At 36.2% G+C, this 16,494-nt stretch overlaps 2 protein-coding genes across 2 annotated transcripts; both read right to left on the reverse strand.

The window, feature by feature from the left end:
• LOC116712123 (CD276 antigen-like) lies at nt 1-4,907 on the reverse strand. Its single transcript, XM_032551994.1, has 6 exons — nt 4,604-4,907; nt 4,227-4,493; nt 3,022-3,327; nt 2,609-2,887; nt 730-999; nt 1-627 (listed from the first exon to the last, which is right to left on the reverse strand). Exons 1-6 carry the CDS (start codon nt 4,890-4,892, stop codon nt 503-505), a joined length of 1,536 nt encoding a protein of 511 aa, XP_032407885.1. The 5' UTR covers nt 4,893-4,907; the 3' UTR covers nt 1-502.
• Nucleotides 4,908-10,558: 5,651 nt separating this feature from the next.
• Nucleotides 10,559-16,081, reverse strand: LOC116712281 (uncharacterized). Its single transcript, XM_032552161.1, has 5 exons — nt 15,877-16,081; nt 12,028-12,384; nt 11,651-11,980; nt 11,022-11,309; nt 10,559-10,919 (listed from the first exon to the last, which is right to left on the reverse strand). Exons 1-5 carry the CDS (start codon nt 16,079-16,081, stop codon nt 10,795-10,797), a joined length of 1,305 nt encoding a protein of 434 aa, XP_032408052.1. The 3' UTR covers nt 10,559-10,794.
• Between the last annotated feature and the right edge of the window lie 413 nt (nt 16,082-16,494).

The following is a 16,494-nucleotide window of genomic DNA, read 5'->3' on the forward strand; positions in this document are numbered from 1 at the left end:
TTCAGAGATAAACATTTTATTGATACATCTATGAGAAACTGGTAGAATATAAAGAATATATTTAGCTGCGCCCCCTGCTGGGCAGGAGATGAAACTATAAAATCATCACATTTAGGAAAAAAACAACAAATATTTACAAATGTGAGAAACAACAAAAGAACATGAAGAACTAATTGTTTTGTTAAACTACATCAAAGCTCATATATCAGCTATTAATGTAATAAAATTCATTTTATACAGAAATAAACATTTTATTGATAAAGTTCTGAGAAAGTTTAGCTGGTAGAATATAAAGAATATATTTAGCTGCGCCCCCTGCTGGGCAGGAGATGAAATCATCATAAAAATAAAAACAGAAATGTCTCCAAACATGAGAATCACCTGAAGAACATGAAGAGCTGATCATTTTGTGAAACTACATCAAAGCTCATGAATCATCTTGACGGGTAAAATGTGAGAATGGCATTAAAACAAAACCACTCTCTGAATGTGAATGAAAGGGTTAAAGCTGCAGAGCTTCACTTTCCTCCATTTTCTTCTTGTAGAACATTATGAATCCAGCTGCTGCTGCTGCAATCACAACACAAACCACCGTCCGTCTGATGAGTTCAGGAACCACCAGATTCTCTGGAACCAAACAAGTTCAGGAGTTTAGCTTAAAGACTCATTTGTAGTTTAGAATATGAGATTTTTACCATCTAATGAACCTTAAATCCTGAATCCTGTTACCTCCAGTCCTCCTCAGATAGAGGTGAGTTATAATCGTCTCCTCATCATCACTGAGCTCACAGCTGTAAACTCCCTCCTGATCTGAGGTCACATCCTGTAAGGTGAGGCTGCCGGACGCTGAAACATTCCTCACATGTTTCCTCCACTCCTCTGAGATGTTGGAGATGTTTCTGTCAGTCTTGGTCAGGATGATCTGATGGTGGTTGAACCTCCAGACCAAACTGGACGTAGAAATGTTTAAGGAAGTGCAGCAGATTGTAACTTCAGCTCCTGAGAAATGCACAGAAATTAAATGGAAAACAAAAATGTCCAAATTAATAATTTCCAGGCATTAAATGGAAAGTTTGAAGCTTTAACAACATTTAGAAACATTTAGAAACCAACGGAACCTGCAAATAGTTTGAACAAGTTTCTGTCAAACAATTATATTGAAAGCTTCTAAGTTGTTGAATGAAACGAGATGGTTATAAATTTTCCATTTAACTCTCCTGTTATGTTCGTTTCTAGGGTACATCAATAATGTTTGTGACTCCCCGGGTCAATTTGACCTGTGGAGTGTAGTGTCAGAAACCAAAAAGTTCCTCCAAACCATTTTTGTATCTGATTATTAACTCCAATACTAACCATTTCAATCAATATTTGTGCAATGATGTTTTACTATTTCTCATAAATTAAGGATCAATGACGACAACCTGCTCATTTACTCATTTGGACATAAAAAATGCAATTTACATTTTTTATGTCCACTGAAAAAAACCTAGACACAAAAAAACTATAATTTCCTTGAAATTGATCTTTGGTAAATTTTTTTATATTACACTTTTTTCTTTCAATGGGTGATCTTTATAATTGAATTTGAGACACACATACTGTTCAGGGTCAAATTGACCCGCTGATTAAAATCAAGATAAATGAATCATGTAGAGAGTATTTATGTTTTCCTCAATCTCAGTGTGGGTGGAGTTTATCCACGGGAACAGAAAAGATTTCCGTCAAAAGTTGTGTGAAGACCTGCTTTCTCGCAGTTTCCTAGTAAAGCATAGAGAGTAGTGAGAAAGTGGTCTTGTGTGTGTGCACATGTGCATGTATGTGTGTGATGTGTTGTGTTTGTGTGGTGAAATATGGTTCATAGCTGCATGGAAACCTAGAATAGGACATTTTTTAATCTTTTTTTGCACTTTAACTTGACTGCCGGGTCAAATTGACCCGAACAGGAACTATGTAAAAAGTAGAGGGGTTGGGACAAATGTGTAAAATGAATACATTTTCAATTTCTATGTAGAGTGCACATATTAAGACAAATAGAAAAATTTTCATGCAAAAAAAATACTTCCAACTATTTAAAAAAAAAATTAAACTTTAAAATGGGTCAATTTGACCCGGAACATAACAGGAGGGTTAATATATTTAAAAAGTTGTTTAAAGAAAAAAAAAGTCACAGCTGCTCAATATTTGAGAAAAATTCAGCTTTAATTAAAACAAATAAAATGATCACAACACTGGCTGCAGTTAATAAATATTTTCCTCAATCATCTCTGGTTTCCATCAATATGATGATAAAAACATTTGAGGGACTAAAATCTGCCAGCTGTTTCCATCCAGGACAGGAAACCTTCATCCATGGACCAGATGTTTCATTTTCATAAAACAGGAAATGCATCCAACCAATCAGCTGCCATTCTGCAGACGTTCAGTTTGTGATGCTCTTGATGTAATGCCTCACTATGAAAACTATCATGGCATAAAGTAGCTTTTTAGTGAAAATTAAAGTTATTTGCATGTTTCATGATGAAGCTTAAAATAAAATTAAAATTAAAGGTAAAAAGAAACAAAAGTACCAAAGATTTTAAATATCAGAACTTTCTGTACATCTGCTGACCTGGTTCAGCTAAAGTTGCTCTCCACCATCTTGTCCCGACAAACTCCAAATGAGCTCTGATGGTGCAGCTGTAGATCGGATCAGAACCGTCTGGAACCGTCAGAGAGCTGCTGATGTCATAAAGCTGATCTTTAGTTTTCTGGATCCTGGTACTTTCATTCATAGTCGTGTTGGATGGAGGCTCAGTGGACCAGGTGAGTTCAGGTTGAGGGTAGATCCCCTCTGAGCTGCAGGTGATCCTGTTTCCATCCTGATGGATTCTGAATGTAGAGACTGGAGCTGCAAGAGAAATATTAAACAAATGAACAATTTTTCAGAAGAAATATCCTAGAACCACAAAATAAAAATACAACTTTTATGATCTTATTCATATAAAATGTTTTTTTTTTTTTCTTCGAATGAAGATGTCCTACCATGTACTCCAATGAGATAATAAATAGAATAATGGATCCCGTTTATCTGTGCAGAATACTTATATTCTCCCTTATCATCAAGCTTCACTCCACTCAGCAGCAGTGAGCCGTTTCCTGTAATCATCTGATCCTCAAACAGTGACGCTCTGCCTCTGAAGCTCTTAGAGTAGCTGAAGTTAGTCTGGTTAGACTTTACAAGCAGAGATGGTGGATACACACGTTCCCATGTGATGGAGGTGATACTGTTCTTGAACCGAAATGGTATAATGCAGGCCTTATTGAGAATACAGACCCCAGTTAGAACATCTGCAATAAGAAATAAAAACAGATGAAAGTTGAGTTGAATGGTGCTGAGGAGGAAACCCAGATCCCTCTGAAGGATCATAGAAAAACCTGCCTGGAAACAAGATCTCAGCAAATAGTCTCCATGATCCAGATTATGTTCACTGAACCAAAAGTTCTGGTTCTGATAGGAAAACAGGGAGGAATCACTCTGATGTCGAAATAAAAACATAAAAAAACACAGCTGGCTTATTTATTTTAAAAAAACATACAGCAAGGAAATGTATATGTATATTCTTCCTCTTTCTTTTCTCCTTTAATCCTTTTTTTGAGACATTATTTTGCTTATTTATCTTCTGACTGGAGTTTTGGACGTTTGGATTTTCTCTGCACAGCAGCTCATATTGTGAAGTGTGCAGTTCCTACCGCGGCCACCAGGGGGCCCAAGAGCATTTTAGTTATTTATTTTATTTTTATCCATAAAATAATAATTTCTACATATATTATTGTAAAAACTAATCACTTCATAGTGAAATTGTGTGTTTTTGATATTATGACAAAGAAATTATTATTATAAAAAAAAAAAATAAATCAGCTCCACTGTGTGGGCCCCTTAGTGGCCCAGGAGCCCAAAGCAGCTGCTTAGTTTGCTTATGCCTTGGGCCGGCCCGGGTCCACATAAACTCTGAATGTAAGCCATTCAGAGTTTATGACAGGAGCTCAGCAATTTGAGCTCCTGATGGTCTGAACGCAGAAGAACGGCAATAAAATAAAATCACTCTTTGAATATGATTGAATCAAACATTATGAGACCTCTGCATGTTTCATGATGAAGTTTCATGAAAAAGTCAAATTAAATGTAAGCAAGAAACAAAAATACCAACTTATTAAATCATATCAGAACTTTCTGTACATCTGCTGACCTGGTCTATTTAAAGTTTCTCTTCTCCAGTTCCTCCGAGTCCTGATATTACAGGTGTAGACCAAACCTGGATTTTCATCTGGAACCGTCAGAGAGCTGCTGATGTCATAAAGCTTCTCCTCAGTCTGATGGACTGTGGTTCTGTTCTGCAGAGTCGTGTTGGATGGAGGCTCAGTGGACCAGGTGAGTTCAGGTTGAGGGTAGATCCCCTCTGAGCTGCAGGTGATCCTGTTTCCATCCTGATGGATTCTGATGTCAGAGACTGGAGCTGCAAACAATATGAGAAAATGAAGAATTATTAAGCAGAAGAAGGAACCAAAAAATAAAATCTCTCAAAAGATGATTTGAATAAAATGTTTTCAAATAAAGATGTCCTACCTTCTACTGTAAGGTCAACATAATGTCTATAATAGCTGCCATTTATCTTTGCAGTGCACAGATATCCTCCCTCATCATCAACCTTCACTCCTCTCAGCAGCAGGTCGCCGTTTCCTCTGGAGATCTGATCCTCAAACAGTGACGCTCTGGATCTGAAGCTCTCAGAGTATGTGATGTTACCCTGGTCATAACTTACAATCAGAGATTTTTCACGCTCCCATGTCATGTTGGTGACCCGATTCCTGAACTGACATGGTAAAATGCAGTCCTGGTTGAGAACACAGGACATGCTGGTCTCAGACTCTGAAATAATAAAAACAGATGAAAGTTGAGTTGAATGGTGCTGAGGAGGAAACCCAGATCCCTCTGATCTGGGTTTCAGATCAGAGGGATCTCTAGAAACAGTCCAAGAGCAAAACCTCCAACCTTGTAAATACATATTGTAAAAAAAGGCTGGATTTGTGGTGAAAACTGTCTTTTTGCTGGATTATTGTGCTGGTTTCAGCTGCTTGTCTTCACATCATGTCGCACTGCGCTGAAATGAAGCAGAGTCCTCAGTGTGAAGTAATAACGATGTAACTGTGCGTCAGATCCGCAGCGTTTCATCTTTCAGAAGTTAAAGGTTTGAAGGATGTTCAGGAGGCTCCACTAGTTGCTTCTGGATCAAAGATGTATGTTTGTACCACTGTGTGTCTCTTTGCCGTCATTTTCACTGTTAGCGCCTACTGTCTGAGAGGCAAATAATGTAAACACTGATTTAGGGGGCGTGGCCACCAGCAGCTCAATTGCTTCATTTTGCTAAAACAGGCAGAACTGACTGGGTGAAATCTCAATATCTGAGAATGATTTGATGTATTAAATGTAATGAACATGTTTTGCATAGGCCACAAACATATTCTAGCTTGTTCAAAGAAGCATAGCATTGGATCTTTACATTTGTGAGTCGATGTTTCCTTTCCCTCTCACCAGGTGTGTCAGTCTGGTCCGATCAGCCAGGTATTTAAATCCCCTTTGTAGGTTGTGTGTCAGGTCAGTTTATTTTGTTTGAACAGTTAGCTTGAAGGTTTTGTTGTTAAATTGTGGATTTTGGTTTGAATCTAGTTTTCTGTATTTGACTTCTTTTAAGGACCCCATAATAATTGTCTGAATTTTATTTTTAGCAATAAAATTCATGTTCTTTGAAAATCTACTACTGTGTCATCATGTCTGACCAGCTCTGTCCCTCACAGAAGGTCTCTTTGCCATTACCCTAATCTTTAGCTCCTTCCACCATTAATCACATCCCAGTTAGGAACATTGCTGCTCTGCTCCGAAATGTAAATATTACTTACAGATAGAATTAGTTTTAGCCTTAATCTGCCAGATCTGTGGATGATTTAGGATTTATCTGAACCAAATGACATGTAGAAAAGTCACATTTCTTGAATATGGCAGCAGCAAAGAAAAATAAAGGTTTTGCCTACAGAGGTCAGTGTTTTCATTGTTTTAGTTTTCTAAATCTCACCCCCACCTCCCAAAACACAATCCAGTTTTATGACTATTTCTTAAAGTGAGATCTGTTCAGTAAATTATCTCCAAATTCTGTGACCAGAGATGATAGGTGTTATTGTGACTTTTCATAACTGAATATTTTCTTCCTGTCTTGTTTCATCCTCACATTAAAAACATTAGTCTGCTAACATTTCAATAATAAAATTAAGGCCTTTTAGATCACTGTATACCATCGGTGTTAATGTTAGGACAAATACTTTACACTCCAATTTGACTTGTAACTATACAGGGGAATGTATTTTTTCTCATTAAGCTTTGTCTATTTTGTCATCTTTATAAGTAAAATGGGATTTAGAAAAATGGCATTAAGATAAAATCACTATCTCAATGTGAATGAAGCATCAAGAAACCTCTGCAGATTTCATGATGAAGTTTCATAAAAAAGTCAAATTAAATGTAAGCAAGAAACAAAAATACCAGTTTATTAAATCACATCAGAACTTTCTGTGCTGACCTGGTCTATTTAAAGTTTCTCTTCTCCAGTTCCTCCGAGTCCTGATATTACAGGTGTAGACCAAATCTGGGGCTTCATCTGGAACCATCAGAGAGCTGCTGATGTCATAAAGCTTCTCCTCAGTCTGATGGACTGTGGTTCTGTTCTGCAGAGTCGTGTTGGATGGAGGCTCAGTGGACCAGGTGAGTTCAGGTTGAGGGTAGATCCCCTCTGAGCTGCAGGTGATCCTGTTTCCATCCTGATGGATTCTGATGTCAGAGACTGGAGCTGCAGACAATATGAGAAAATGAAGAATTTCACATAAGAGACATCCTATAACAGCAAAATACAATCCATCAAAATCTTATAATTTGAGTCAAATGTTTTCAAATGAAGGCGTCTTACCTTCCACTATAAGGTTAATAAGATTACAATAATAGCTGCGGTTTATGTGTGTATAACACCGATATCCTCCCTCATCATCAACCTTCACTCCTCTCAGCAGCAGGTCGCCGTTTCCTCTGGAGATCTGATCCTCAAACAGTGACGCTCTGGATCTGAAGCTCTCAGAGTATCTGGAGCCACTTTGGTCATATCGTACAATCACATGTGATCTTTTATCTAGAGACCATTCCATGTAGACAATCCTCTTCTTGAACTGACATGGTAAAATGCAGTCCTGGTTGAGAACACAGGACACGCTGGTTTCAGTGTCTGAAATAAGAAATAAAAACAGATGAAAGTTGAGTTGAATGGTGCTGAGGAGGAAACCCAGATCCCTCTGAAGGATCATAGAAAAACCTGCCTGGAAACAAGATCTCAGCAAATAGTCTCCATGATCCAGATTATGTTCACTGAACCAAAAGTTCTGGTTCTGATAGGAAAACAGGGAGGAATCACTCTGATGTAGAAGGAGAATCATTAAAATAAAAATATATACAAGGAGATGTACTATAATCTTCCCAATAATAATGAAAAAATATTTCTTGACATTCCATCAATAAAACTCTTATTGATCAGTTTTCTGTTGCTCCTGCTGGTATTGATTATTTATCTTTAGTGATGAAATCCAAACCTCGGAGGCTCTTTGCCATCACCCTAATCTTTAGCTCCTTCATTTATCACCTTCTAGTTTGGATTATTGCTGCTCTGCTATAAAATATAAATATTACTGTGAGATAGAAAAAACTTGTTTATAGAAATAAAATATTAGTTTTAACCTCAATCTATTATTAGTAATTTTGAATGTATCAGTGAATTCACTGAATAACATGTGAAAATGTCACATTTCTTGAATATGTCAAAAAATTAAAAAAAATGATGTCAGAAAATGTGTTTACTGTGTTTTCGTTTTCTAAATCTTCTCACAAACAATACATTTCAATAATAATTATTACTCAGAGTGAGAAATGTTGGTGAGTAAATTTCCACAAAAAAAGAACTCACCAAATTTTTTGTGAATAAAAAATTTACTCCTAGTGGAATAATAAACTTAGTGTTATTATTCCACTAGGTTTGACTTAGGAAATCTCTTCAGTATTAATATTTTCACTTCATTTCCTGTTTCATCCTCACTTTGAAAGCAATAATCTGTTAACATCTGAATGATAATAAAATAAAGGCAGCAATAAATGTTTTACTCACCTTCATAATAAGCCCACACAAACGGTAAAAATAATAAAAACAAGAATCTCCTGGTTCTGATCATTTTACTGCTAATTATCAAACATTTGCTGCAAAACTATGAAGAAACAAATGATTGTTAAAACACTGAACTATATATAGATCCTGCTCCTCAGTTTTATTAAAAATGTAAATTATTCTTAGAAAATGTCTTTAATCCAGAATAACTCTGATGACATGTAGCTTCATTAATCTCAGAGTTTCTTCTGGTTGGAAGGAGGAAGTTTGTTCTGATAAATGTACTGATCAGCTTTCATGATAAAACCTCTGGAGGAGGAAGAAATGTTTTAGATTAGTTAGAGATGATGAGGAGTTTTCAACTGTCAGATCATTTCAGTAAATATTCATTAATAATCTGCATTATTTATCCTGGTGGATTTACTTAATAAACAGATGTATAGATAAATAATCGCTCTGATTTTATCTATTAACTCTTAATTTCAAATAAAAATTAAGAGTTAATTTTTTCCCTCCAACATTTTCTTTTCTCTGTCACTCTTAAAAATAAGGCCTCAGGCACATCAATCTGCTAATTTCTCTCCCCAAATTCACCATAAAATATATTTAAAAACTTGATAAAATTTTTGTTTCTGCAGAGCTGTAATTAGTTTATCATGTTTTAATTGAAAACCAAATATTGACAAAATAAGCAACATTTTCCATTCAAAAATTCCCTTTTCCTGCTAAATCATGAATAAAAATTAGAACTCAAAAATAAAAATATTAATAGTTTTTAATCTGTTTTTCAGGTTTTTTAACCATCAGATCAGAGCAAAGTTTTATTCTATCCATTCATCTTTCCACAGCTTCAGGAACTTCTTTAGAAATGTGGCCTGTGGACGCTGACATTAGCATTAGCTGCTACAGTGTTAGCATTGAGATGCTATTTTAGTCTTGAACAGCTTTGCTGATAGGCTAACTCCTTTTAGCACAACTTGAACATCATAGTTGTTTCCAGCGTCCAATCAGATCGTTTCTAGAAGAGCCGTTGTCCTCCATCGCTGTTAGCAGACGCCGCTTGTGCGTCAGATTTACGGACGTACCAGAAACCAGAAACAAAAGCAAAGTTCCTGAATAAACAAAATGCAGCTCATAGTTATTAGAGGAATATATGAAATGTCCAGAAGCACAGAGATCAAATGTTGTGTTTTTAGCTCATTCTTATTCTCAGAATAGTCAGATTTTAATATTTCTCTGATTTTCCGAACAAAGAATATTTTAATTATTTTAGCATAACTGCAACTTTATCTATTTATGTAATTTAAAAACTGCTGTGTAATTTATAACCTGCACATTAAAACAAATTGAAAGTGAGACTCAGAGAATTTGACATTTCCTGAAATCTAACATGTTAAAATCATCTATAGATCTAATTAACGAGCCTGAGCCTAATCCACACACAATGACACTTTAACAGACAAACTGTGCTTTGTGCTAAACGTTAGCAAGCCAGAAAAATATCACATCACAGACACTTTTCCTCCTCAGTCTCGTTTTCCTCCAGACAAAAACATGGAAGCTTTGATTGTTCTCCTTTTTTCCACTCCTGATTCCTCTTCTCTGGTGTTTATTGGCAGATGGCAAACAAATTGGTTCGTTAAAATTATTCTGACCTTTCTGAATACGTGGTGGATAAATCTTTATTTATTACAGCAATTTACAGCTTTCTATAGTTGCTAAGTAACCATCTCTGCATGTTTTCTCTTGTTAAAGGATAAATTTGAACAACCTGCAGCTCTGACTTCCTGCTGAAACCTCAAAGTTTTACAGATTCAGATCAGAGGAGTTTGGACCGCCTCTAATGACGCTGGTTCTACTGATAAACTGTCCTAACCCACAAATTGAACAGATTAAAGGAGCTTTTAGCTTTATATGAATTTGGTTGATATCTTAGAATGGAAAACTTTCTGGGTAAAAGAAGAAATAAAGTTTCTATTTTTCCTGACATTTTGATGATTCACATTTTCAGCAGCAGATAAAATCTGACATGAAGTTCTGAGTGTTTCTGACTGATGGAGGAGATAAAAACTTGTAATGTATTAACTCTATTTTTTCTCAGTTTATAATGTTTTATTCACATGTTAAAGAAAATGTTACATTTTGTTAGTTTCATCCAAGACGTTTTATGTTGATTACAAACCAAATCATGCTGCATTTTGCAGGATTTCATTTTCAGTTACACTTTTGGAAAAATGAGACATTTTAATATTTAGTTGGTTTATTGAAGAACAAAATATTTATGCAACAAAAGAAACAATGGAAAAACATCTTCAAACATTTTATTGATACATTTATGAGAAACTGGTAGAATATAAAGAATATATTTAGCTGCGCCCCCTGCTGGGCAGGAGATGAAATCATCATAAAAATAAAAACAGAAATGTCTCCAAACATGAGAATCACCTGAAGAACATGAAGAGCTGATCATTTTGTGAAACTACATCAAAGCTCATGAATCATCTTGACGGGTAAAATGTGAGAATGGCATTAAAACAAAACCACTCTCTGAATGTGAATGAAAGGGTTAAAGCTGCAGAGCTTCACTTTCCTCCATTTTCTTCTTGTAGAACATTATGAATCCAGCTGCTGCTGCTGCAATCACAACACAAACCACCGTCCGTCTGATGAGTTCAGGAACCACCAGATTCTCTGGAACCAAACAAGTTCAGGAGTTTAGCTTAAAGACTCATTTGTAGTTTAGAATATGAGATTTTTACCATCTAATGAACCTTAAATCCTGAATCCTGTTACCTCCAGTCCTCTTCAGATAGAGGTGAGTTATAATCGTCTCCTCATCACCACTGAGCTCACAGCTGTAAACTCCCTCCTGATCTGAGGTCACATCCTGTAAGGTGAGGCTGCCGGACGCTGAAACATTCCTCACATGTTTCCTCCACTCCTCTGAGATGTTGGAGATGTTTCTGTCAGTCTTGGTCAGGATGATCTGATGGTGGTTGAACCTCCAGACCAAACTGGTTCCATAATAATCTGAAGATGTGCAGCAGATTGTAACTTCAGCTCCTGAGAAATCAACAGAGGCTGAAATGGAAAACAAAAAGCTCAAAGTTACTGAGTTATTTTAGACTTAAAGTTTGAAACTTTAACAGCTTTTAGGGAGAAATTATCAGCGAAATCTTTAATAAATAAAATGTTGCACAAACATCAACAATAAAATCATCTGCAGAGCCATTAACTACAAATTTTATATAAATCAGCAACAATTTAAAAATGTTTCCATCAATAAATAATATTGAAAGATATTAAATTATGATTTCATGAAGCAGCTTTTTGTAAATATTGCAGTAATCTGCATGTTTCATGTTGAGGTTTCAATTAAAAGTCAAATTAAGTTTATTAAATGGTATCAGAACTTTCTGGACCTGGAATATTTAAAGTTGCTCTCCTCTGGTTCCTCCTGGTTCTGATGGTGCAGCTGTAGGTCCGATCAGTCTCATTGTCTGGAACCGTCAGAGAGCTGCTGATGTCATAAAGCTTCTCCTCAGTCTGATGGACTGTGGTTCTGTTCTGCAGAGTCGTGTTGGATGGAGGCTCAGTGGACCAGGTGAGTTCAGGTTGAGGGTAGATCCCCTCTGAGCTCCAGGTGATCCTGTTTCCATCCTGATGGATTCTGATGTCAGAGACTGGAGCTGCAGACAATATGAGAAAATGAAGAATTATTAAGCAGAAGAAGGAACCAAAAAATAAAATCTCTCAAAATATGATTTCAATAAAATGTTTTTAAATGAAGATGTCCTACCTTCTACTGCAAGGTGAACAACAATTATATAATACATGGCAGGTGGATCTATTCCTAGTTTAGCTAATTCCAGATCACTGGGCTGCCTAGGTATCACAGGAATACATTTATATCCTCCCTCATCATCAACCTTCACTCCTCTCAGCAGCAGGTCGCCGTTTCCTCTGGAGATCTGATCCTCAAACAGTGACGCTCTGGATCTGAAGCTCTCAGAGTAGCTGATGTTACCCTGGTCATAACTTACAATCTCAGACGGTGGATTTTCATACGACCAACGTACAGAATCAATCCTGTCATCGATCCGACATGGTAAAATGCAGTCCTGGTTGAGAACACAGGACATGCTGGTCTCAGGCACTGAAATAATAAAAACAGATGAAAGTTGAGTTGAATGGTGCTGAGGAGGAAACCCAGATCCCTCTGAAGGATCATAGAAAAACCTGCCTGGAAACAAGATCTCAGCAAATAGTCTCCATGATCCAGATTATGTTCACTGAACCAAAAGTTCTGGTTCTGATAGGAAAACAGGAAGGAATCACTCTGATGTAGAAGGAGAATCAGTAAAAAAAACATACCTGGTTTATTTATATTATGTTTAATAATAACATGTAAAAATACTATATAATCTTTTTTATTATCAGAAAGAAAAAAACTCATTTGCTGAAATAAAATATTAGTTTTAACCTCAATGTTCTGTGAGTAATTTTGAATTTATCTGTAAAAGCAACAAATAAAAAAGTCTCATTTCTTGAATATGATAAAAGAAAGAAAAAGAAAAATTATGTTTTTTCCAACAGAAACGTGTTTTAGGTTTTTTCTGTTTCTAAATTTGCTAAATCTTCTCACAAACAACAAGATTTTAATTTCATGATTTAGTTTCTCAGAATGAGACATTTTGATGAGTAAATTATCACAAAAATATGAGACCAGAGATCACAGAGTTATTACTGTTAGCATCTGAATAATAATAATAAAATAAAGTTGACAATAAATGTTCTACTCACTTATTCCAATACCAGCCCACACAAAAGGTAGAAGAACTAAAAACAAGAAGATCGTAGTTCTGATCATTTTAGTTCTAGTGTTCAGTTGTTTACTCTAAAACTATGAAGAAACAAATGATTGTTAAAACACTGAACTATATATAGATCCTGCTCCTCAGTTTTATTAAAAATGTAAATTATTCTTAGAAAATGTCTTTAATCCAGAATAACTCTGATGACATGTAGCTTCATTAATCTCAGAGTTTCTTCTGGTTGGAAGGAGGAAGTTTGTTCTGATAAATGTACTGATCAGCTTTCATGATAAAACCTCTGGAGGAGGAAGAAATGTTTTAGATTAGTTAGAGATGATGAGGAGTTTTCAACTGTCAGATCATTTCAGTAAATATTCATTAATAATCTGCATTATTTATCCTGGTGGATTTACTTAATAAACAGATGTATAGATAAATAATCGCTCTGATTTCATCTATTAACTCTTAATTTCAAATACAAATTAAGAGTTAATTTTTTCCCTCCAACATTTTCTTTTCTCTGTCGCTCTTAAAAATAAGACCTCAGGCACATCAATCTGCTAATTTCTCTCCCCAAATTCACCATAAAATATATTTGAAAACTTGATAAAATTTTTGTTTCTGCAGAGCTGTAATTAGTTTATCATGTTTTAATTGAAAACCATATATTGACAAAATAAGCAACATTTTCCATTCAAAAATCCCCTTTTCCTGCTAAATCATGAATAAAAATTAGAACTCAAAAATAAAAATATTAATAGTTTTTAATCTGTTTTTCAGGTTTTTTAACCATCAGATCAGAGCAAAGTTTTATTCTATCCATTCATCTTTCCACAGCTTCAGGAACTTCTTTAGAAATGTGGCCTGTGGACGCTGACATTAGCATTAGCTGCTACAGTGTTAGCATTGAGATGCTATTTTAGTCTTGAACAGCTTTGCTGATAGGCTAACTCCTTTTAGCACAACTTGAACATAATAGTTGATTCCAGCGTCCAATCAGATCGTTTCTAGAAGAGCCGTTGTCCTCCATCGCTGTTAGCAGACGCTGCTTGTGCGTCAGATTTACGGACGTACCAGAAACCAGAAACAAAAGCAAAGTTCCTGAATAAACAAAATGCAGCTCATAGTTATTAGAGGAATATATGAAATGTCCAGAAGCACAGAGATCAAATGTTGTGTTTTTAGCTCATTCTTATTCTCAGAATAGTCAGATTTTAATATTTCTCTGATTTTCTGAACAAAGAATATTTTAATTATTTTAGCATAACTGCAACTTTATCTATTTATGTAATTTAAAAACTGCTGTGTAATTTATAACCTGCACATTAAAACAAGTTGAAAGTGAGACTCAGAGAATTTGACATTTCCTGAAATCTAACATGTTAAAATCATCTATAGATCTAATTAACGAGCCTGAGCCTAATCCACACACAATGACACTTTAACAGACAAACTGTGCTTTGTGCTAAACGTTAGCAAGCCAGAAAAATGTCACATCACAGACACTTTTCCTCCTCAGTCTCGTTTTCCTCCAGACAAAAACATGGAAGCTTTGATTGTTCTCCTTTTTTCCACTCCTGATTCCTCTTCTCTGGTGTTTATTGGCAGATGGCAAACAAATTGGTTCGTTAAAATTATTCTGACCTTTCTGAATACGTGGTGGATAAATCTTTATTTATTACAGCAATTTACACCTTTCTATAGTTACTAAGTAACCATCTCTGCATGTTTTCTCTTGTTTAAGGATAAATTTTAACAACCTGCAGCTCTGACTTCCTGCTGAAACCTCAAAGTTTTACAGATTCAGATCAGAGGAGTTTGGACCGCCTCTAATGGCGCTGGTTCTACTGATAAACTGTCCTAACCCACAAATTGAACAGATTAAAGGAGCTTTTAGCTTTATATGAATTTAGGTGATCTGAATGTAAAACTTTCTGGGTAAAAGAAGAAATAAAGTTTCTGTGTTTCCTGATAGTTTGTTGATTCATGTTTTCAGCAGCAGATAAAATCTGACATGAAGTTCTGAGTGTTTCTGATCCGTCTGATGGAGGAGATAAAAACTTTTACTGCTTTATCTGTTTCTTTTCTCAGAGTTTATTTCTATTTGTTGTTTTTCTCAGTTTATAATGTTTTATGTTGATTACAAACCAAATCATGTTGCATTTTGCAGCACTTTGTTTTTTTACAGGTTGCATTTCACTTTAACTGGATCTCAGTAAAAACACAAACATGGAACTTCATCAGCAACACATAAAAATAAAAAATGTTAGAAACATTTAAAAAAGTCTTTAATGTGATGCTGTCATGTTGCAGACAGAGAGGTCTGCTGTGTTTCCACAGAGCTGCTTGGTTCTCTGTCACTTCCTGTTTGACTCTGATCATCAAAGTTTCAGCTGGAAACTCTGAGGTTCACTCTGAGTTCATCTGGATCAACAGAACCAGAACTTTAAGAACCGGACATCACTGCTCCAGGATCAGATCTCCATGGAAACGCCTTGGAGAAGTGGTCTGCTATGCTTCCTCCTTCTGCAGAAGCTTGGTTGAAAACTCATAAACGTTGTCTGTGGTTCTTTCACAAAATACCTATCAGACAGTGAAGAACTGAACCAACAATGTTCCTGTTAATGACGGCGTTAGCGGATCGATCTGAGATCTGAATTCAGGCCGTTGCATTTAGCTTTTCTGTCTTCTGTTAGTTTTTGATAGGGATCTGTGTTGTACTGCTGGGGGCCAGACCCATTCTGGAGGAACACAGATGCTAAGCTAACGTCTGGTCCCCCGTCTCAGACTTCAGATAAGCAGAGTGGACCTGAAGGACCAGGTGGTTCTGTTACAGTAGAACATGCTGCAGTGGTCCAGTTCCTGCCTGAAGCTCAGAAACTTCAGTTCAAAATTACTGAGCCGTCGTGACCTTGAGGAGGCGAGGGCTCTGGTAAGCAATCTCAGCTCCCAGTAGATGTTGAGGGTTGAGGAAGAGGAGTGGAGATGAAGCCACACCAGCTCTGCTTCCAGCTGGAGTCCTGGGACCCAGCGGCTCATCGGGTGGTTTTGGAACAATGTTGCTGCTCACGTTGTTCTCTACAAATGAGGATCGACAGAAAAAGCTGCTGGATGCATTGGACTCGCACTGGGTGTCGATCAGGACATGAATGTGATTCTTTTAATCTTTATTGAGCAGATAGAGCAGTTGTACAGAAGAAAAGGAGAGATTAAAATAAGGTGTGTTTGTCTAAACTTCAACAGCATTAAGCACATTTTAATTCACCTATTGGGTAATTATCAGATACAAATTGCAGCAGCGACACCTGCTGGCCATAAACTGACTTCACGCTCATTAACTATCATCAAATGATAACTGGAAGCGTTTACTCAGATTAAATGACTTAAAGTCATATTTACCAGGCATACCAACGCAGAAAAAATACTAATAACAGCACATAGAAACAGAAGTA

Source organism: Xiphophorus hellerii, chromosome 21, assembly GCF_003331165.1.
Source record: "Xiphophorus hellerii strain 12219 chromosome 21, Xiphophorus_hellerii-4.1, whole genome shotgun sequence".
Classification (NCBI taxonomy): domain Eukaryota; kingdom Metazoa; phylum Chordata; class Actinopteri; order Cyprinodontiformes; family Poeciliidae; genus Xiphophorus; species Xiphophorus hellerii.